General features: G+C 40.2%; 1 protein-coding gene across 1 annotated transcript in view; it reads left to right on the top strand.

Annotated features, from left to right (window-relative positions):
- PAX3 (paired box 3) overlaps positions 1-23,696 on the top strand; it is a 95,449-nt gene that overhangs the window by 49,446 nt on the left and 22,307 nt on the right. The window contains exons 5-7 of the mRNA XM_023761773.1: positions 13,381-13,586; positions 21,868-22,033; positions 22,959-23,173. Coding sequence (XP_023617541.1) covers positions 13,381-13,586; positions 21,868-22,033; positions 22,959-23,173 — 587 coding nt within the window. The remainder of the gene's footprint in view (positions 1-13,380; positions 13,587-21,867; positions 22,034-22,958; positions 23,174-23,696) is intronic.

The following is a 23,696-nucleotide window of genomic DNA, read 5'->3' as shown; positions in this document are numbered from 1 at the left end:
AAACTCCGTTATTATTATTTTTTAATCTGTAAGGTCAAGTGTGGTTCTGTATAGATTTTTTAAATGATTTCCAGCTTTTAATATTCTATGATTAGCGGCACATTTAACACAACACATGAACATCAATAGCAAGTAGTGGAAAAATATTTTAAGCAACAATATATTTCTAATTTTTCCTCCTGCAATTACACGCACTTCACTTTGTTTTCTTCTGTTGGTTTTCTTCTCCAGTAACCTCTCTACACACAGTCTTATGCTCAGACATTCACACATTGATCCTGCTCTCGCTTCTTCTATCAAGAAGAAGAAAGCATTTGAAGGGCCCCTCTTTCTTAGTGGCAGCTGCTTAAAAATGGATGAAGATTTGGGAGGAATAATCAACTACCTTTGATGTCTCAGGCCTTTGACAAACTTTCTTAAAACAGTGGCTTATTTATTGTGAGTGTACAGAGAAAGCTGTATGAGAGTAGCTTCCATGCTCGTTTGAATGAATTCTATTTCTGTGTTATGGGACTGCAATGAGAATAAGTCACTTATCTCGGTCCTCATATATAGAGATGGGCAAATGCTTATATTTGCACACTCAAATGTTTCCACAGGTATATGTTAGCAAATTGGAAGAAGCAATGCTGCATAATTCATGCAGGAATCTGCTACTGAAGAAATTCTTGATTTTTTTTTCTTGAGTTGGGTCCCTGGTATATCCTCATTGGCTGTTGACACTAAACAAAGTGATCAAATAGGGACTTGCTCAAATCCGTACTTCATTTTGTCTATATAGATACATATCAGTAGACATAAAAGAAGATAAGAATTTGCCTCCAAGCAAACATATTCAAAGTTCTTCCTCAAGGAAACCAAAGTGAATGCTGGCATAAAGGAGAGGCCAAGTATTCTGAACACATTGTTTGCGGGTAGTTTTTATCGCCCGCTAACAGGTGGCTCTACTACTTACAGTCAACGTAAAACATATAAATACGTTTCCCGCATACAATGTGTGAATTTCTTTTCGCTTGTTGCCTGATTTTGTTAAGCTCAGCCTTCTTACCCAGGCTCTGAGGCATTTGGGAGCACAGAATTTATTTACTTAATCATTGATCCCACAGCACTGACATGTGTCTGGGGCCAGGAGGAGTACAGGACCCTGGCCTATATTTTTGATTTTTAAGGGAATTGATAAGGAGCAAAAGCTGAATATCCTTTGTAAGTGAATATGTTTCTACTGGCTGATTATGGGCAGGATTGTCAGAAGATGCAGATGGGAAATTGGACGATGCCCTTTTTTCACAAATTTGGGAACTTCTACAAACATTTTTAAAGCTTTGGTGATCATTTTCTTCTCTTAGACTTAGAATATAGGGAACATTTTTTTCATGCTATTCCTTTATGCCTGGTAGGGTTGGATGATATGTAAATAGAGGGGACTCCCTTTGCTGAGGATACATTCTGGGTTGGGATACATTCTGTGCTTTCCAAATTATCTACTTTCCATAAAACCAGCCTTTGAAGCAGATGTTTTAAAGAAAATTTTACTAATGACAAACTGGTTGAGAGGGTTAGGCATCTTGCTCCAACCAGAGAGGAAATGGACAGGGGGGTATTTGGAGCAGATCCACCTGTTTCTGAGCTAGCGGTCTCCACCATGACATACAACTTCATTTGCTCAAACCTCTGGTATCACCTCTTCTCAGTTCAATGGTGACTGTTGCTTAGGCACAAGGAGGAAAAACCCCCACAAAATTTCAAAAAGGATGGTGATAAATCATTCATATCATCTGCTGGGATATGACAGTAATCAGAAAGCCAACCTCCTGGACCAGAGCCTCATACCTTTGCAGGTCGAAGGGGAGAAACCACACTCTCTTCTTTTTTATCCTTTCCCTCCCAGCCTCTAGAGAAGCACTTCTCGCCCAGTAGGTATCCCGTGAATGACTTCTGATGGCGACCTTGACCTTGATGTTGCTACTAATTCCTTTGCCAGTGAGAGTTAAGCTCAGCCTTCTCTGTTGCCTCCAGGGAGAGTTTCCTCTTTCATGTATGTTCAGTGATTACCTCTTTCTATATCTCCCAACAAGCAATAATTGAGCCAGATAAGATTTGGAGTTTCAAAACAAACCCCCTGCTCTGCCCCTTTTCTTCCTTATGGAACCCAACAGAACATGGAAAGCAAAGAACAGTCTTGAAATGCCATGTGGGAGGTGTCAGTTAAAGCAATTCTGTATTAATTTGATCTCTATATTAGAGATCACAGGTTCACAGGATCTGTGGCTCTGTTAGTAAATAATGTATCTAGGTTTCTCAGCCTTGATAGGCTGTTTAATCTCTCTGTTGCTGCAGGGCATGGCCGGATTATCTTCCTGTATAGCTGGATGCGGTCCTTTGCTTCAGTGGAAAGAGCACTGGAGTGGGAGTTAGGTGATTTGAGTTTTACTTCCCGAGTTTAAGCTCCGTATCATATTCATAGTTGCATCCATGGCACCCAGGGCAATATCAGCCACATCTTTGGGCATGAAAATTTGTTTACTGAAAGATGAAAGATTTGGGACAACCCTACCTGCTCTCTCTGGGTTTTGGCTGTTTCTTCCGATGATCTGCCATATTGTAAATGCTTTGCTCTGGTAGTTCAGGTCTCTTAATCGTGTATCTTTTTACCTCCTTACGTAGGTTTCTGGCACAAAAAGGGTAGTATTTAACTTTCTTCTTAAATCTGCCTTCTATTTTCCAAACATCTCCAGTCATGCTAATCCTGGCAAAGTGTAATTGTGGATAGAGCTGTGTAGGTTTTGTGTGTTTTGGCTAGTCTTGTCTTAACAAGGGTGGCAAAAGCATTCTTTTGTTTTCCACCCCTGAGAGGCTCTCTGTGTAACTTGTTACCTCTTTTATGTATTGAGCCTTGGTTTACTTGTTGGCTTTAAAAATGACGGATGCACACAATAGTGAAACATTCGATAGTGGAAAGTAAAGTTGAAGGCAGGGTGGTTCTTTGTCTGTGGCAATTGTGTCACGAGTCTAATTGTGTCGCACCTATAGCTCGGCAAATATAGCTAAGATTTAGGTTTCATAGCCAGAATTCGTTCTTAGTAACTGTAGGTAACATAATTTTCACATTCACCAACCACCTTTATGGTCATGTTTCTACAACTGACTTACAGGGTTGGCTGTGACATCTGAGTCCTGGCACTGTAGACCAGGAAGAAAAAGATGTGACAATATTGGTCACAATTTTCCTTCCAACCCATGTCAATCCTGTTCCTCAAATGAATGTCTATAAGATTGCATATTCGATATATTCGATCTTGTATCTGGGCAGCCTCTCTGAGTTCTCATGGAGCAGGTGCGTTAACATTTCTCTCTGGGCCTCATTTTTTCTCATCTGTAAGATGGGGGCGACAATACCCCTCCAAATAGGGTTTTGGTAAAGATGAAAGAAGAGGTACTTAAGGGATGCAGAAGGCAGGGTTGGGTATCATAAGCTGTCAGGGAGTGAGTCATCGAACAGCAGCTTTTCTTATATTGCCATTACTATTATTGATTTAATGTTGCCCAGCATGTAAAAGGAACCATCACAAGAAGGGCTTTGAGAGAGCTGTGTTCTGCCTCTGGTTAACCAGTTTCCATAGAAAAATTTCCAGAGATAAGTTGTTCGCAGTGGATGAAGCACACTTACATCAAAAAAGTGTGGTTTTAATTCAGACGCAATAACAAAAACATAAGCTAAATCTCCTCATAAAGGTAGTCTTTGGCAACATAGGTTTTCTTTCCTTATCAAATAAATATTTTTCCAAAAGAGGAAGGTGAGTATGTTTGGGAAAGCGAAGTGACCAGATACAATTATTTCTTAAACTACTTAGTTTTTCTTCTGATAACCTTGAGGAAATGAATGAGACCAGCCCAGATGAGAGCATTTCTAATATTCTGCAGTTCTGAAGAAGTATGGTAAAAATGGAAGAAGGTCCATAATTACTACATGGAACAGGATCTTCTGTTTTATTTCATCGCCCCCCCCCCACATTCATAACATCTTAGAAACACATATTGAATCATGAGCGATTAAAAATGCCTATTGCTCTTTCAAACTGTTTGCACTGTGTTGATTCCCCCCCCCCAACTCAATTCCATCGGATATCTATGAGTTGTCACGTTTTTAGTAAGTAATATCTGTGTCAAGCTGTGCTCACAAAAATGTCCCGACATAACTGTTAATAAGCATTGTCATTTTAAGAATGAAACAGTTTGGCGAACGATTTATGTCTTATAACGCAGCGCTTGGGGGCAGCTGTATGATTTGTCTCCTTAGCAAGTCAAGTAATTTCTTTAACAAAATGTTAAGCACAGATGGGCCATAAGCTGTCAGTTAACTATTATTGTGTCTGCATCTGCTTGCTTTCAATGCACTGCTTTATGTATTCAGTCAGTTACTTAGCCGCGGCTCCGTGAAAAGCCGAACCTACTCTGATTGGCAAATAAAATGTTCATTTGTCTCTTCTTCCTATTGTTTTGTTTTGGTAACACATGTCAGCAGCTCAATTACCCAGTTCATTAACAGCTCCCAGAGGACATGATGGCCAGCCCGAGATAAGAGGGGCAATTGTGGCGCATATGGTCAATAATAGCCTCTCTCTTGGCAATTGTAAATAAAAGTCACTTGGCCCTTTTCCTTTCAGGAGAACTACTGTTTTCCTGTTCCCCTTCAGTGTGCAAATTACCTTCCTCTGCCCCGTGCAAGCCAATCCCACCCCGAGAAACCAGAAGCCGGCTTACAGCTCTCAGCGACATGGGGACCTCCCTTCCTCCCTTTAATTATGACTGACTTTTAAGCTCTTGAGGGGGAAAGTTCTTATCATGGGAGACTATTCTTAGAAAGCTGTTTGCTGATTAATTAGTGAACTAATCAGTTTCCCTAATTGAATAGCAACACATTTTCTTAGGGTTTCCCTCTCTTTTTCTCTTTTGAAATGCTCTGGTGGCGGTTACCATGGAGTTTAAAGAAGCTATTTCCAAAACCTTGCCCGTAGAAATGATTTGCAGGGGTGGGGTAAGGAAGTGGGACTTCAGCTTTACTCCAGGAGAGAGAGAGAGTCACAGGGGGAAAGGAATCCTTGTTGCAAAGGAAGCCTCAACATAAAGGTTTGGGAGGCCGCTGGGTTCATGTGGGTCAGTGTCAGCGTCCCAGAGCCAGTACCATTCCCCCTTCGCTGTGAAAGCTTCGGAAGGAAGTGCTCACACAGAGTTTGCTTGGGATTCTGTGGCTCCTTTAAGCTAAACCTTGCTGTGTCAGGGGAAAGGGCAAGGGCACTGATTGTTTTTACGTAAACAGACCAGTGAATGCTGCTACAAAATAGAATCACTCGCAGAGCTGCCATGGAGGACGAAGGAGAAATACGTGTTTCATTTATTTTTATTTTTTTACTTTTAGCTTTGTTGTTACGGAGGAGGCCTTGTAAGTGGCAGATAGTAAGGCGATGGCTGTTAGAGAAAGGCTTCCAATGTAACGTGGATAGAAATCCCGCTCCCCCCTGAAGGTCTGTTATTGGAACCTCAGGATTCGGGGGTGCTGGGGGCCTGGGAGGCAGCCTGCGGCTCCTGCTGCCTCCGCTTGTCAGCGCTTATCTGAAATAAACACCAGCGGTCCACGTTGTGCATTTCAATCGCTCCCGGGCCAGGAGCGCCGGGCGGGCGGGCCTTGGCGGGCTGGCCCTGCGGCCGGGCATATTCATAACCAATCTGTACTCCCTCCCAGGGCAGCAGGCACTCGGGGAGTTGTTGAGTGTCAGGGTTTATTTGTGCTATTTTGATTAGCACCAACCTGGCAGGAGCTTATTTTCCTTCTAATGACCCCGTGCTGTGAGAAGGCGGTTTCCGAGGGAAGGGCTTGGGTCGAGGGGAGGGGAATAGCGTTACAGTTCTCCAGCCCCCAGTGGGGACTGCTGGGCAGGGCCCCGAGTCGGTAACTGGCTGGAGGGCCTTCAGCCCGTTTAGTGTTCTTAAAAGCACCTCTCTGGGAGAAAGCCCAGAATTTCCTTGCCATACATGATCTCCCCCTCTCCCCCCTATATGGCATTTGCTAAAGATTGTTGTGCAATCACATTTTCATAAGCAAATGTAGAGGCAATACAAACAAAACAAGACCCTCCGCCCCCAGAAGGACCACTGATGCGGTTATAATTCATCTTTCCTACTTTATCAACTAACAAAATAACAATTACTCAAATCCGAGTTCTGGGCTAGGAATTCTGGGACGTTCAGTTGATTACTTGATAGATTGTTCCGCTGCACAGACTCGCTCCTCTACCTGAGGATTTGGTTGTAACGCTTGGGCTTGCTCCTGTCAGCGTGTATCTCTTTTCTGTTCTCGACATATATACAACTTTAAGCCACACAGAAACGGTGTGACCGGTCACTTCTCAGCCTGTGAATTAATGTGGAAGAGAAGCTTCCAGGTGCTGAAGTCTCTCAACTGGATTGGATTAACCCCCACTGTGCATCCATTTCAACCCACCCCCCTCCTCTGGAAAAAAAACCCCACAAAAAAACAACCAACCTCCCTTTTCTCATCCGCCCCGGCTTTCTTTGTGTCTGCTGCTCCCTGCCAGGCAGGTGTCAGAGCTCTGAATGAGGGTAAATGCCCCGTTGATGGATTCCACAGATGGAGCGTGGAAATCGGGAGAATAGGCTTCAGCCACAGGCCATTTCTTGGGATCCAACAAAAGCCTCCAAATAAGTCAACAAAAATCCCAAAGATCACAAAGGGAAAATGTCATTTGTCATTTACTCGGGGCCTGTGAGGGAATATCAGCCTGACTTCACTCCTCCTGGCCTGCACCCGAGTAAACACGGGAGAGGTCGTTCACGTCTCTCTCCGTGTAAATGGGCCACTTCAGAGCAGAACACAGTTAGCTGCCCCATTGTCCCCGTCTGTGGAACTGCGCAACCCACAAGCACAGGAGACCTTCTGCAGTTCGCCACGTAGGTGCCTCAAACTTCGAGATGACCTGTGCAGGACCTCGTGGAATACACCTGTGAATTACCTTTAAACTCAGACTCAGGGTGAAACGGCCTTATGGACCTCGCAGGAACGATTTTTATTGTTTGTTTATTTATTTTCAAATCAGGGGAACACAGCTTTGAGGACAAATGCTGACCGGTTTAGCTTGGAAAGAGGAGGAGTACAGAGGAAAAGACCACTCATCTGGTCCGAGGCCGTCTTAGAGTAAATGACGGATGACTAAGGAAGTTCAGCCTGGACGCCCCGCAGAGGGACCCCCCTCCCCCACCTCCTCCGTGTCTGTAAATCGCATTGTATTATATGGGGGCAAGCGCAGAGTTTAAATGGTTGTCATGTTTTGATTCTTTAATTATTCAAATGAAAGGTCTTGCTGGGAAGAAAGACAATGTGCCAGATTCATGCTTGTGAATTATTTTGTTTCTCCATTTTTGGCCTGTCTCCCATCTCTGAATGATATTGGTCTGGAAACCAATAATTACAGAATTTCATGTGACTAAATCCCTCTAAAACGGAGGTAAGAGCTCATGTATAATAGCGTTAACTAGGATGAACACTTCCGGGGGCTGTGGAAGAGGTCACCAAGGGTTAACGGACATAGACATACTCTCTAATTCTGTAATTCCTTCTTTAATTAAACTTCATGGTTGGTTCCGCTGGTGGTAATACCACTGCCTTCTCCTCCCAGTTTGATTTGTTTCCGAAGGGAGAATTTGTAATTCTGTGGGGGTATCATGGTTGCCTATGCTTGTTTTCCTCCCCTTCCCCCCCTTTTTAAATGGACAATGTTCATTTTCCCAAGGTTATCCTTGGGAGTTAATGTGAAGTCATTGGGAAAACTAAAGATGTGGCTCCTAAGATCTAAAATTAGCCTGTGCTAGAAGAAATGAAATTGCTTACAGAGCAGAGAAACACTCAGGCACCTGGTGGGAGTTGCCATTTCCCTGTCATCACTGGGGGTTTCTGCTAAATAAGTTGTGTATATTCAACAAATTTCAAGTGACTTATTCCTTCACTTTTATCTAAAACGAATTTGAAAGATGGATATAAATAGCCTAAGTAAATATTGACTGTATGCTTTAAAGTTTTAAAAGTACATCATGGTGACAAGGGAGAGAGGAGTGAATAGATGGAACCAGGGTATTTTTAGGGCAGTGAAATTGATTTGTAGCCAACTGTAAATAGCATTTTAAATTAGTTAAAACCCACACAACTGTCCAACAAAAAGAGGGAATCCTGGTGTAAACTATGGACTTTAGTTGATAATAATGTATAAATATTGGTGTATGTAATAAAAGTACCACATTAATGCAAGAAGTTGATAATAAGGGAAAGAATGGGAGAGGGGAGAAGAGAGGAGGAATATGGAAACTTTGTACTTTTTGCTAATTTTTTAAACTTAAAACTGCTGTAAGAATGTTATATTATTCAAAACATGTATGAGGTTCTTTACAACTCTTGATATCCTTTCACTAAAATGTCTTTAATACCGAGAGAGAGAGAGAGAGAGAGAGAGAGAGAGAGAGAGAGAGAGAAGACTTTAATAAAGTACAAAATGAGTGATCAATTCAACTGTTTGTGAACAATAGTATGTTCTAGATTGCCCCTGGATCTTAGGAACTTACTGATTCTTATTAGAGACTGCTAATGATCAGATGGACTACCTTGATTTCTTAAATTCATTAATTATCTTGGCAAATGAATTTATCTCTTAGCACTTTATTGTTGTTTCATAAGAATATCTTAGATATATGGAGTTCCATATGTTTGTTGAATTCAATTAGAAGAACTGCTTGATTTAGTATATAATACTGATCAAACTTGTATGTCTATAAATTTTATTTGATTCTAGGAAATTTTTGGAAATTTGGGACAAATTAGAACAATAATGGCATCTAGTAATGATTTACATTGGAATTCCTGTTTTGGTTTGTTTCTGGTATTTCTCTTCAAAAGGACTGTGTGTGTGTGTGTGTGTGTGTGTGTGTGTGTGTGTGTATGTGTGTTACAGAAAATCCACACCTATTTAGGACACACCAGGTTAGAAGAGAAAAAGAGGGTATGTTCTACGAAATCCCCAAGACCTGGATTAAATCTTAACTTCCCTTACTGTGTGACCTGAATAACTTCTTTGAGTCTCAGTTTCCTTTTTCTGTACAATGGGGTAAGCATTTACTTCACAGGGTTCTTGTTTAGTTAACCTGAGGAAGAGAGAGAAATCGTCATCCCCTTGGTATGGTTTGCTTCAGGTTCGCTGGTGACAGAGTTAAATTAATGTATAAATCAGAGAATGGATTATGAGGGGATTTTGGTAACAGTCAAAACATTCAAAGTCTGATAACAATATGGATTGCAGTTTGCAATTTAAAGCAATACAATTTCCACTTAAAAGGCCTTATATTATATATTGATATGGATTTTCTAATGAGAACTACTCTGGAATTTGAAATTGGGGGACTAATATTTCTACTTAATGAATAATAGAGCAAATATGTGAGGGCATGTGTAGAATATGATTAAGCAACGTAAATGTAATGAAAAATCTCCCCTAAATATTAAGGATGGATAGTAGAAAGAGTCTCAAAGAGATTATATTACTGAAGAGATTATATTTAATCTAGTTGCCAGATCTTATCACTTTATTACTTACTCAGATAACTGTCTTGATAACACTGCTTGCAGTTTCCAAGTCATAGCATTAGATATTCTGTACAGAAAAAAAATATATAATTTCTTTCTGTTGAGCTATCTTTGGTCAATATTTAGCAAGATAAGTTGCTTTGTATCTAGTTTCTAATTTTTCTAGTATTGAGTAAAATTGAATATGTAAAATAGAAGAACTTCAACGGAATGATTTCTTTTGTGCTATTAAATGGGATTTAAGTTTTAAGTTTGTTCTTGGTCAAAACTGAATGACTCAAATTCAGGGTATTATGGATCTTGTTCTGTGTAAATAAGGAATTTTACTTTTATTGAGTAATGTAAGGAATTGTATTATTTCCATCTTTAGAAATAGCTAGTATTTCTTAGCTGGTAGATTAATCTTGGTTTGCTGACTTAACATATTTTAAAGCCCACATCCTTTTGGGGTTTACCGATAGGGAAAAGTTAGAATTAACTTGCAAAATTGTGGCTTCATATTGCCAAAAATGACCAGTTGGTTCAGATAATTTCCACCAGAAAAATCGGGAAAATTATTTCCACCATATTTTTTGAATTGATGCTGTGTGGGGGCTTTCCTAGTTAAATTCAGCCTAGAAAGAAAAGGAGTGATTAGTTAACTCATTAAAAAAAATTTTATTTTTGGTGGTGTAGGCTGTCCTATTAAACTCTTAGTCTGAATCATTTTAATCACCCGCTGTTGGTGGTTCTTCGTCTTTTAAATCACAATCCTTTTTTTTTTTAAAGATACTAATTCTCCAGAAAAATGTAGCTATGCAAATACTTATGAGGATTTCCAAATAATTTTAGAGGATTCACAGACTCCTCAAAGCTCATATAAAAAGATGTTGGGAGTCTCATATAAGCGGAATATCCATCTAAGAATATAAGGGTAGCAGAGAAATCAGTGTTAGCTCAAAACTTAACTTTTCCCTGGCACATTTATTTACTCAATCTGTACTTATTGAGCACCTACTGTGTTCCCAGGCTTCTTGCAGTGAACAAGGCAGAGATCAGCCTCGAGCTTCCAGAGTTTGTGTTCTGGGGGATGTTGATTGTGAAGGTGGAAGAGTGGTCTTGACCCTCAGAATGAGCTCTTGCTGGCACTATGCAGCTCCTTTTTCTTCAGGAACCAGAGTCGATTTTGATTAATTGACCTGACAGTGCATGGCACATCATATTTACTGGGGAGGACTTAATAGCCCCAGAGACTCCCAAAGGAAACACGAAAATTTCCACATACTATTATCCTAATGGGGTCACAGTAAGAGAAAGTACAAGCAAAGAGGTAAGGTTCTCACAGGTGGAGGAAGCTTGTGGTCCATCACTAAATGCTGTTGAGTTTTCACCTGCTTTCACATGGGAAAGGAAAGTCAGGGCATCCTCACCCAGAGCATAAAAGGAAAGCATTTTATGGAAATTTATTGTCCTCTGAGGGACATAAGTAGTTTGTTTCTTGGGGGCGCATATTATTTATAATTTAAACATATGTATGTGGAAGCGATTTTTGTTTTTGTAAATTGTGGCAGGCAATATTTTCTGTATTTGGGAATTTTGAGAGGGAAGAGAATGATTAATCTAGAATATTCTATAAAGGTGGTTCTCTAAACGTCATCTAAAATCAGTAAAATTAGCATAAATCCCCTGGGAGTATGTTAGAAATGCAAATTCTCAGAGCCCACCCCAGACCTACAGATCAGAAACTGGAAGGGGACAACTATCTGTGTGTTAACCAGTCCTTCAGATGACTGCAATGCTCTGAAAGTCTGAGAACCACTGCTCTACAATTAGGCACCAGTTATCGCTCTTTTAACTTGCTCATATTTATCAAACACATACACATGCAAGTTGTATTGGGAGATTTGGAAGTTTATAATGCAATGCATGGCATATTTCTTTGCGTGTTAATACTCTTAAAATATCCCCATATTTTAGGAAAACCTGTTTTCTTTTTTAAAGTTAATACTGAAATATCAAAAAATCAATCCTAAGATGTCCTAAAATTATGAGTTTATATGAAGTTAGACCATTTTCTATTAAATTAGATAACAACTGAAAAACCAAGTGCAATGTCTAACACACAGTAGATGCTGTGTATATTATAGTTCTATTTTGCTCTTATGCACAAGCATTGACTCTTTAAAATTTGTTATGTGTATTAATTCACTCTCTTAATTTCACAGTGTTTGAATAGGAATAAAATGAAAAAGTATTAAATTATTAGAAAACTTAAAATTATATTTATGGGTTATTTTGGACATGCACCTTTTTGAGCAGGATACAATTTATCCTAAAGTAGAATGAAAGTTTAGATTTCCATAGGACAGAGCTAAGTCTGAGCTGAAGACAAAAGAGAAGGACATAGGAGACATTGCATTTCACATTGCTTCTAACACCACCTACATTTCCCCAGGTCCTACCTGACTGAGGGTGCAAATGCCTTACTTTGACATTGACATTAATTATCTACAACTTTCTGGCTTTCCTTCCTCATTTGCTGAGAGCACACATCAATCCCTTCCCCGGAGGAACCCCCAGTTATTCGGGGAGTTTTCAGAGCACATTTGGATGTGCTCTGGAGCAAGGATGCTCTGGTTCCCGTACTATACTTAGTGTCTATTGCCTGATAGCCTTCTGACAGCCCTCTGCCATTGCCCGAAGTCCAGGGCCTCTGGGTCAGGGCTGCTCTCCTGCCCAGAGCCTTGTGTCTGGAGCAACCTCAAACCTCAGAAGCTTCATAGGCCAACAGGTGCTCTGTCACAGCTCACAGACACCTCGTTGTATCATTAACTCGAATTCCTATCTAATTTCCCAGCACCTTCTCCCCTTTTCTAGAACCCCCACACAAATTTGGAAGGTCTCCTTCCCAGACAAATTCAAGCTTTGGTGGGGAGGAGGCCATAGCAGGGCTGGCTTTAGGAATTGACCTGTGCAGTTGCCCTAGGCCCTGCCCTCAGAAGGACCCTGTGTTTGGTTTTATGCTCTGTTGTTGCTCTCTTGAACACTGGGTCCCGCATTTTCATTCTGCACTGAGTTCCTCAAATGAGGCAGCAGTCCTGGGCAGCCACCCACCATTCAGAGGCCCAGACTCTGAGCTTCAGTTAAGGGACAGTTTACTAGATGATGCCTGCTTCTTCCTGAATTTATTCTTCAGATTTGTATTCACAGTTTCTAAATTCTCCTTAAAGCATGTCCCAGTGGCAATGAGATATTTAAACGTGATTTTTCTTAGAGGAGAGGTGGAGCCTGTACATTTATAGGAATCCTGCAATAGTTTACTATGATTGCCTTTTTAGATACTAAGTTGATTATTTACTTAAAATAACAGATTCCCTGTTGCAAATATTGCTGAAAAGTTTATCAGGAACCAAATTAAATGTGACTCATTCATTAGACATAAATTAAGTGACCCATTAAAGGCTAAGGATGAAGGTCATAAAAAATGGAGTAAGTACTGTCCCTGTTTTCTAAGAGCTCATTATGAACCTTGAATGACAGAAGCAGATTGCCATTATTTCTACCTGGGGGGCTTGAAGAGAGGGTAGCCGAAGAGATTAAATACCATTTAATAATATAATACCTCAAGGAGGGGCTTGGTGTCCATGAACGACATTGGGAATATACCTTAGACTAGGATCTGAATCATTATGGCTTGTTCAGACTTGAATTATGATTCACATTTTATCATTTTTTACCCCTCCTATGCTCTTTCTTAGCCTCAGCACCCCAGTCGGATGAAGGCTCAGACATTGACTCTGAACCCGATTTGCCACTAAAGAGGAAACAGCGCAGGAGCCGAACCACCTTCACAGCGGAACAGCTGGAAGAATTGGAGCGTGCCTTTGAGAGAACCCACTACCCTGATATTTACACCCGGGAGGAGCTGGCACAGAGGGCAAAGCTCACCGAGGCCCGAGTGCAGGTACTGCCTTCGCCATGCCCTTGTCCTGTCTCAATCCAGGCAGGAAACAAAAAAGGGTCTTTTCTCCTTTTAAAGCAGATTTTAAATCAGGAAAATAGATACATTAGCAAAAGCAGTTTGTGAATTGTAGCCTAGAGCACTATCAAGTTCCCTCCTTTCTCTCTAATGCCTTTTCTTTATAGTTTGCCTTATCACGATAACAGCATCATGACCTCTTTTTTTCTTTTTATTTGAATTTGCCTGATTCACCCTCCTCCCCTCCCATCTCTTTTGTTTTAGATATGTCTATTTAGCAGGATTTTAGGAAAAAATTTCTTAATAGGTAGGTGAGTCCAACTAAATTTGTGATGGATACACGTGACTTCTTTTCTGTTGTATTGTTTGATACAATTATTTTATAGATCACATTTTTAAATCTGATCTATTGAATTTGCTTTCTTTGAATTCTTAGTTTTTTTGGTATTTATGAAAATGTGCATTTTTTCTTTCAGAATTTGGTTATTATTACTATGAGAGTATGATTGTATCAGCTAAAACACACAGAAGTATGTCAGTTCATGTTTTCAGACATCATTTCAGGAATCCTAATTATGTACCAGTCATTATCTGGATTTTTGGGGTGGTACACAGATAATAGCAAAACAATTTGAGTGTTTTCTTTTTCTGTGTAAGTGCTGTCCTAAGTGTTTTACATGAATTACCCCACTCACTCACCATTATAACCCTAGATTGGTACTATTATTATCCCCAAGTTATACACTTGTAAGTGATAGGTATTTGGGAGTTAGTGACGCTGACCCATGAGTAGTCGAAAATCTGTATATAACTCTTGACTCCTGAAAAAATTAGTTGTCCCTCAATATCCATGGAGCATTGGTTCCAAAACACTCCACAGATACCACAATCCAAGGATATTCAAGTCCTCCACATCTGAGGACTCCCAACTGCGGATCGAAAACACTACAGGCATTTACGGAAAGAAATCTGCCTCTAAATGGACACGTGCAGTTCAAATCTGTGTTGTTCAAGAGTCAGCTATACTCTGAACCCTCTGGAGAAGGCTTCTTTGGTGTATTACGTTTCTATTGAGTGATCGAATAATGTTTTCATCACTCATTAATGATGAACTTTCCCCTCATGGTAGTAAAGCACCATTTGAAAGATTACAAATGTCTTAGGGTATCCTGGAACTCTTTACTATCCCAGGAGTTAAGTTACCTTATTTGGAAATGTTGTGTTATTCCCAGATACTTAACTTTCATAGTCAAAGTGAGTCTGGGAACTCAGCAGTGAACTAGTCAGCTGATATGGTCTCGAGTGATCCACACTTCCTCACATGTAGCTCATTCCCTCTGCTGTTACAGAATTTTACAGCAGTAACCTCTTCTAGGCTCAGAGCCCAGTCAGAGGGATTGTCTTATTCAGTTTGACTTTTCATATGGTCATCATTGTGCTAAAAAAGTCGAGGAATGCTGAGGTGAATTAAGACAAGTCTTTAAAGGAGCTACAACCTAATATGGGTAATAAAGTAAACATACAAATAATTTTAAAAGTAAAGCAGATGCAATTAGTACCATAAGAAAGAGACAAAATGCAGTGGGAGGAGCTGAGAAGAGGAAAGGATGAGATCTTGTTGGAGTAAACAAGAGAGGCTCATGGAGAAGGGAGATTTAAGATGGACTTTTGAGGCGATAGTTATTCATTGGACAGGGCAGGTGGGGAGAACATACTAGTAAGAGGGAGTAATATGAGCAAAAGGAACAGAGAGTTGGAAGCACATGAGTTACATATCAGGCCACCTTTCATTTTCACTCATGTTGAGGGAACAGAGAATAGTTCATTTTGATTGGAGGGTAAGGAGTGGTCAGTGGCAGGAAGGAATATTGCTGGAAATCTATTCTGAGGACATCTTATGGAAGGCCTGGGTTTCAGGCTAGGACACTCACACTTAATGTGATAGCTGGGGAGTCTGTGGGTATGAAACCATCAGTGGCAGTGTGAATGGAAAGGAAAGGATGGTGATGAAAGGTACTTAGAACTGAAATGTAGGGAACTGATTGTGATAGTGGAGGTGGGGGGAGTGAAGGTAAGAGTCACAGATACACCAGGTGTATAGTGTAGATTCCAGTTGGTACTATTCAATCCCTCTACCTGTTACATTGGGATACAGAATTGCTTTCCAGAATTGACCACACATCATGATAATAGCTATACATAAGTATTACATCATAATATAATAATATACAGTATACCTAATATTACGTGTACTAATGCCACAATTACTGTATATATCAAATATGTTTTGCTTTTAGTTCTAGGATTAAATAGTTACTCCTAGAATTACCCATTTCTGGGATTACCCAGTTTAAATGTTAAGGTCAGTTCATTCAGTCTCTGTTCTTTTAGCAACCTTTATTGAATGCCCACTGTATTCCAGGATTTGGTCCCTATACTCCATGGCTGGCCAAGCCCACATGCTGGGTCTGTCCTTAAGATAACTCAGACTCAAACAATAAATATTGATTTTTAAAGAAATCAAACAAAGAGAGTGATGAAAAACTGAAAAGAGCATTCAGCGTTGCTCTATTTCTTTCTTGCCTTTGCCAAAGACGAGGATGGGGGACAGAATCAATCTCAAGCCCATGCGGCTTGGACAGAGCCTGGTGTTCGCATCTGGCTCAGTGAGTGTCAGAGAATAAGAATGGCCCATTAACTTCCAGAGGACATGGGATCAAACCAATAAAGAGTGGTTCATATTTTTCTATACAGTGACCTCTTCTCCGAAGCAGGGCCCTCATTAACTTAACAGCTGTCCTAATGTGGCTTTAACCCGGTGACTCTTTACATTCCTTATGGCTTCATTAGTTCCCTTGAGACACATCCCGTCCTGCACCACAGCTATGATCTACAGCCTAACAAATTCCCTACAACACCCGGCATATGGATCTTACTTAACCCAGCAGGAAAAAGAAGGGAGTAGTTAATCACTGATTAAAATGCCAGAACAAAATCCTGTAGTTTTTAGAAGGATCTGGGAAAGCAGTAGCAAAGTCAACTCAGTTTGAGTGATAGCCAGAAAGTGAGTTAGTTTAATTTGGGGCACCTGGGAAAACCAAACACCAAACCAACCCCCCCACCCCCCAAAAAAACACACCAAAAAACCACACACAATAAAAAACCTAAAACCCGAACACTTCCTATTCCATTTATTTTCCTGAGGAAAAGTATTTCTAACTTAAGCCTTTGTCAGTATTTCATAAAAATTTGTTTGGACAATAGCTACATTGTATTTATCATAGTCAAGTCTGAGTACACAATCTAAGAATTGTACACCAAAAACTAATTTGCCTAATTTACTTCCTGGGTAGCTGTTAGTTTGGAAATAATAGAAAGCATTAACGTTTTGTGGGGGAGTATGTTGTGCAAATATTTATGATGTGCAAAAGTTTTAGTAAATATTTCATCTGAGAACTCCATGAAGCAGGCAGGCATCATCCTTTACCACCAAGATAATAGCAGACAGGAAAGGAAGCTGCTTGTAGAAATAGCACTTAACAAGGAGTCAGAAGATGTGGGTTTTGGTCTCCGCTTGTCAAATGCGTTTTGTTGAGCAAGTCACTTAATTCTGCTATAATCCAGGTGTGCCTCAGTTTTTTTTTTTTTAAGTTTTGAAATTTGGAGTAGGTTAGATGAGATAGTCTTAGTCTGGGTCTATGGACAACCAGGAAAATCTTGGATGATTTTTGGAGACTTGAGATTTGTACACAAAATGTTGTGCCTTTGCTTCTCTTTGTCTCTCTTTCTCTCTCTCTCTCTCTCTCTCTCTCTCTCTCTCTCTCTCTCTCTCTCTGTATGTGTAGAGGGCATTAACTAGGGAGAGGGCTTCTGGCTTTTATCATATTCTCAAATACCACCTCCTACTGTTCCATTCCTCAATTAAGAACTATTAGGATGCATGATCTCTCAGGACCCTGCTAGCATCAGTAATTTGGGATTCTCAAGAAAGCCCAAAGGTGATTTAACACCATCTGACAGATCCGTGTAGTTAAGAAGTTAAGATACGTATGGAATAGTTGACTCTAAACTCCATAATGAAGCAAAAATATGGTCATCCTGCAATTTGCTGTAGGAGCTCACTCTTGGAATTATAAAGATGCAGTTTAGTATGCTTTCCTGTGTGTCTGTGGTCCTCTGGACACTCATGGAGCATGGGGTTCCTCCCTCAGCCTCTTGCTCATCCTCTTCCCAACCCACAGGCCATACAGTGGTCAAAGTGGTCGGAGAGGGTGTGGTCTCAAAAGGGAGAGGGGGTGGAGTGAATGAGAAGGTCCGGGGAATGAGCAGTTTGTCCTGAATTCACCTACTTGGAAAGTCCTATATTTGGCATTGTAGCATTAGACATCACCAAATTCAATGTTTAATCAAGTTTTTTATAATCTTGTTATGAATTCTCTTTCTAAGGATTACATATTGCATTCTTTTCTTTCCACATTTTTCCAAATTGCATGTGAAATAATCCATCTGGAATAATGTAAGTTAGATTGCCTTTGAGGTCCACACCAAAAATGTGAAGGAGTAATTTATGGATGGGCAAAATTAGGCTTACACCCTGGGACAATTAGCACTAATCCATGAAACTTGGAAACAAATTTGACCTACATCTCCATTCAAGCCTAACTGGCTTTCAGTGATTTGAGGTGTTATTTGGGCACTTTTCTGTTTGCTCATGAGCATAAAAAGCTTTGGCTGTAGACCACGGAGTTAAGGAAACAGAGCAAGTCTTTAATTCTTGGGTTTCTTAGAGGTGGCAATGAGACATTTTTACTTATTAGCTAACATTTGTTGAACACTTAATATCTCTTAGGTATTCTTTTAAGGTCTTTGATGGCAATGTTTCCTCTATCACAGTAGTCTTATAAAATAGTTTTTTTTATTTCTCCCATTTAGCAGATTAGAAAAGAGTCTCATAGATATTAAACAAATTGTTCAAGGTCACAGAGGTAGTAATTCAGGCAGCTGCAAGTCAACTTTTGCATGGCTTGTGTTGCACCCATGTGAATAAAAAGTATTACTATAGCTTTTAAAGTACTAAGTTTTCCCCAACTTATATTGTTGAGGGTCTGAACAAATTGGTTACTTATATTACTCATCAAGAGAAAAATTTTTGAAAATCTTTTTCTTCTTTTGTAATTCATTACCCCCCACCCCCACAGTTACCATGATGTTATGGGGACCTTTTGGTTAATTTAAATTTTGCTTCAAAAAATCATTGGACCTTGTATTACTTCAGACATGGATATAAAGATGATTTCCAAAAGGCATGCATATAGCTTTGTGGAAGGGCTCTGTAGAGGGACAGACAAGTAGGGAGAGATCCAGGGGCCAGATGAAAATGAACCAAGCTTCAGGTCATCAAATGAAGTAAAAACTTCAAGGGGATGTCTTTCAGTTAAAGATGGGGTGATAACAGTTCCCCAGGATAATTGTGCTTGGCTGGTTTGGGTATGTAAAATGAGGGTTATTTCAAGGGCAACTTTTTCTTTCTGTTAAAAATAAAATATATGTCTTCTATGAGTTTCAAAGTATAAAGAAGGTAAAGACCACTTCCCAACTTGCAACTTCAGTATATTTTTCCTTTGATGATTCTTTTGGCAGACAGCTGGTTCTAGGAGAGGCAGAAGGCTAGCAATGGCAAGATGATGACAAATTTGGTTGAATGGCCAGAGTTAGGCCAGCCCTCAGTAAGCCCTGCTTCATTCAGGACTAGCCTTCTGGATTTATTTAAATTTAAGTACATTTAAATTCTTCCCCTTAGGAAATTCTTGAGCCTCCTGTTGAAGGTTCACTTTTCAGTAAAGATTTTCTTCCCAATGATTTCTCTTAATCTTTTATTGTACTGTAAATATAAGAATTTAAAAATCCAGCTCTTAGTGGGTTTATTCAATGTCTTCAATATTTTTTGTATCATTTTGAACAAATGAAAACAAGATCCCAGAGACCTTAAATCCCTATTCTTTTGGATTCGATCTTTGAATGTATTTGTGGAAATTATGGTGTTTCTTCTAATTTATTATTTGAGGAAAGACTTTTTTTATTAAAAATTGGGTTAAGGAGGAGTTAGAATAAGCATAAATTAAAAGTAGGGTAAATTGCTGGAGTGATCAGGTATAACCATCCACTGCATAAATCACACTTGGTTTACTTATCTAAAGGTCACAGAAAGAAGTTGGCATAGAGAAATTGGCAACATTGCTCTGATAATGACGGAAGTGCAGGCTTCTGAGTTCTTTATGAAATATTTCAACAGCACAATTGAGACTAGTATGTCTGAATAAATGAAGTCACATCAGATGTAGGTTTGTCTAGATAGGTGTGTGTCTGTGTGGGTGGGGGGGAGGGGGGACCACATCACCTGAGTCAGGTGGACTTGTTAATCTCAAAGGTTTACAATATAAAATAAAACCATGGTGCATGGTATAGTACAGTGCACTCAGGCATGACTATGCCCCTCATTTCTTACCCTCAGCCTCCTCAGGCTAACACAGCTTGTCCCAAACACTTCTTTGAAAACAGTTTTCTTACTCTGATGCCTCTGGGGGTCACAGCAACAGATTTGCAGTGAGAACACACAATTGACGCAGACCTCAAATTGAGTGCCGTTCATGGTCCTGTTATCCCAGGTTTAATTCAATTATGTATCAACAAGGGGAAATATTGACTTACCTTCTTTTTTGGTTGGAAACTTAAGGAGTATTAAATATTGGTGTTTTGAGGACGGTCACACAGCTCTCCTTAACAGTATCTTGCAACATGCCCAGAGGAGACTAAACTTTTTTTTTTCAGAGCTTGGGTAAGGATCAAAAGTTTAAGCAGATGCCTTGGCAAAATATTTGTTAAATTGGGCTTTCTTGCTCTAGAAAGGAGAAATTCCACCCGCCACTCTTTAAAAAAGTTTACAACTTAAAAAAATGACAAGCTGTAAGGAAATCAGGTCTTATCTTTTCTTAGACGTGCTGTCTCCTGTATTATCACCTCCGTTTGGAGTCACCTCCTGTTGAAATCATACCCAAGATTTTAAACTGAATTGAAACTCTGTCTCCACTCTAATTTTCCAGAGTCTCTGTATTTGGAGCTTCTAGCTCTAGTGAGCAATTATTTTGGTTTCCTTGATGACCCCCAATTCCATAAGCACAACCCGATAAGCTACTAGAGTGCAGGGATCCTATCTTTTTCTATCATCTCATTCACCCCTCCATCCCTCTGACCCCAGGCACAGTGCTTTCTCCATATTAAGTTTTCAATGAATATTTGATATAGGAATTAGCAAATATTTGATTGCTAGAAATCCTCTCTCATTTTGGGGGCAGCATCACATGTACACTTGGAAAAATTAAAGTTCTACATTTGAACTCTGCAGGTGTAAGAGTTGGGCAAGATCCAGGGGCCCATTAATAATTTCTCAATATTTTAGATGTTCAGTTACATTTCTTCCTCCTATTATTGCCATTTCTCTCTAGCTGCTCATACAAAGTACTTGGCTGTTAATTTTCTCAAAGGCATTTTGTTTTATTACATCAAGTTTTTCTGAATGTACCTGGTTAGCATAGTGCCTGGCATAGAGTATTATAGGTGCTTAAAGCTGTTGTTGAAAGAAATAATAAAGTAAGTACTATTTAATGGATCTCCTTAGATAACATGCTCTCATTTCTTGAAATACTTAACACTTCAGCATTTATTTCCTCTAAGATCAGGACAATGTCTCACACATTGAAAGGGATGGTAAGATGGCTCCATTAATTCCCTTGGTCAATTTATGACTGTCCAGGAGCTATGGCCATAATGAACATAGAAATACAGAGACAGACTGATAAGAATATAAAACACAAGGGTTAGTGTAATAGGCAGGTCCAAATTAGGACATGTGTAGTGCGGGAGTCAGAGGCTCATGGATCCTCCCTAGAATCCATGAAGATGGGAGGGTATTGGGGGTGACAGTGGGGGGGTTTCTGTTGTTCTGACTCCAGCTCAGCCATTCCTACCCATGCTCATCACTGGATTTTGGGGGCTCTGCAAGACCACGGAATGCCCTCGAAGCCCCTCTGTGACCCCTGACATTCAACTCTCCGTTCTCCCCTGACAACACAACCCAGAGGGTGGAGAGCTCTTACTTCTTTTTGCCCTGTCAGTAAGGGGCCTTTAATCTGTTTTAGCATGAAAAATTCATTAAGAATGTAGTCTTATTTCATCAGCGAAGCCCTCAAATTTTAAATTAAATCCATAGGTCTGGTTTAGCAACCGCCGTGCAAGATGGAGGAAGCAAGCTGGGGCCAATCAACTGATGGCTTTCAACCATCTCATTCCGGGGGGATTCCCTCCCACCGCCATGCCCACCTTGCCAACATACCAGCTGTCGGAGACCTCGTACCAGCCCACTGCTATTCCACAAGGTATGGAGGAGTCAAGACGGTAGAATGTACCTCCTGATAGCTCTCCCTGCTGCCGATTCGGAGGAAGCCTTGGTGACACTGTTACCGTTTGCATGTTAATGACATTACATCAGGTTGTCCTGAATGTCCCAGTCACATTTCAGAAACACAGTTTGTTTTGGGACATATCTGAATCTCTCTAGATAAATTGTGTTGTAATGTTATCCCATTTCAGTATTTGAAAACAAAACAAAACAATGAAACCAAACAACTTTTCTTTAAAAAAAATGCGATTTGCTTTTCTTTTGTTACAAATTTTACCTCTACAATTGTACTCCAGTGTGAAATTCACTGAAGTTCCAAGATGGGTACCAAGTACAGGGGTCATTGAGGGAAGGTAAACTTTGATAAAGGCACTGTTTGTTGGCACATAGAGGTGAATGGGATAAATAAGACGAAGTTATTTTGGATTATGAAAGATAGCATTCTAGGCGGTCGAAACTATACTATTGCACTAATACTGAGATGCTTTGAAAGTATATTTGCTAAAGAAATTTGAGACTTGCAACTCTTACATCGGTTAATTCTTATGTTGATTAATAACATTCGCTACCCACATAGGTTTGCTAGCCTTGTTAATGTGGTTTCTGAATTCCTATTCTGGGTGAGTTTGCCATGAAAGTATATAAATCAGTTATGTACTTGCACATATGTGCGGAGGTATTCCCATGTTAAGAAATGGGATGGGTGGGTGCGGAGTGGAGGGGGTCAATGGGAAAAAAAGGGGACATCTGTAATACTTTCAACAACAAAGGTACATTTAAAGAATAAAAAAATCGAAATGCAGTTGGAAGTGAACATGTGGCCTGATGGCGTGGTGCCTGTGAGCTTTGGCACTGCACTTCCTACAAGGGAACTTGGTGGCTGACCATCTTCTTCATTGCAGCCGTGTCAGACCCCAGCAGCACCGTGCACAGACCTCAGCCGCTCCCCCCGAGCACCGTACACCAAAGCACTCTTCCTTCGAACCCGGACAGCAGCTCTGCCTACTGTCTCCCCAGCACCAGGCATGGATTTTCCAGCTACACAGACAGCTTTGTGCCTCCGTCCGGACCCTCCAACCCCATGAACCCCGCCATTGGCAATGGCCTTTCACCTCAGGTCAGTCCCGTGTTTCCAGACAGATGATTTGCTGTATACCAGAACCAAACAGCCAATTCCCCCAGGCAGCGGTATAATGAATTGCCAAATTTAAACCATAATGTATTCCTTATATGAGCCACATGATTTCAGTTTCCTAGCTTCCTTTCTCTCCAGCCTTCCTATGGGGCTGTATCAAAAGTTGCAGCTTAAACTTAAAATTCAAGTGATTCCTAATGGAATCAGGGAGATTTCCGTTTAGACGTAGTTGTCAAGGTGTTTGTCGTTTCTACTCCTAGTTCTGGTCTTTGGGTAAGACACTCACACACACTTAAAAACATGGTATTTGATCAGCTGAGAGAGTTGTGAACCAAAGCAACTAATAAAGCACCAGATTTTATGAAACAATTGGGAGGAAGCAAACAAGTTGTGCGAGGAGAGACCCAGCTGATGACTACAGAACTCTGGTGTAAATGAGTCATAAATGCCTGAATTAGGAGAATTACTGCTCCTTGGGAATATAGAGATATTTGAATATTGTAAT

This window comes from Myotis lucifugus, unplaced genomic scaffold, assembly GCF_000147115.1.
Source record: "Myotis lucifugus unplaced genomic scaffold, Myoluc2.0 scaffold_3, whole genome shotgun sequence".
Classification (NCBI taxonomy): domain Eukaryota; kingdom Metazoa; phylum Chordata; class Mammalia; order Chiroptera; family Vespertilionidae; genus Myotis; species Myotis lucifugus.
The sequence above is the reverse complement of the archived record's forward strand: the minus strand, read 5'-3'. Positions and strand labels throughout refer to the sequence as shown.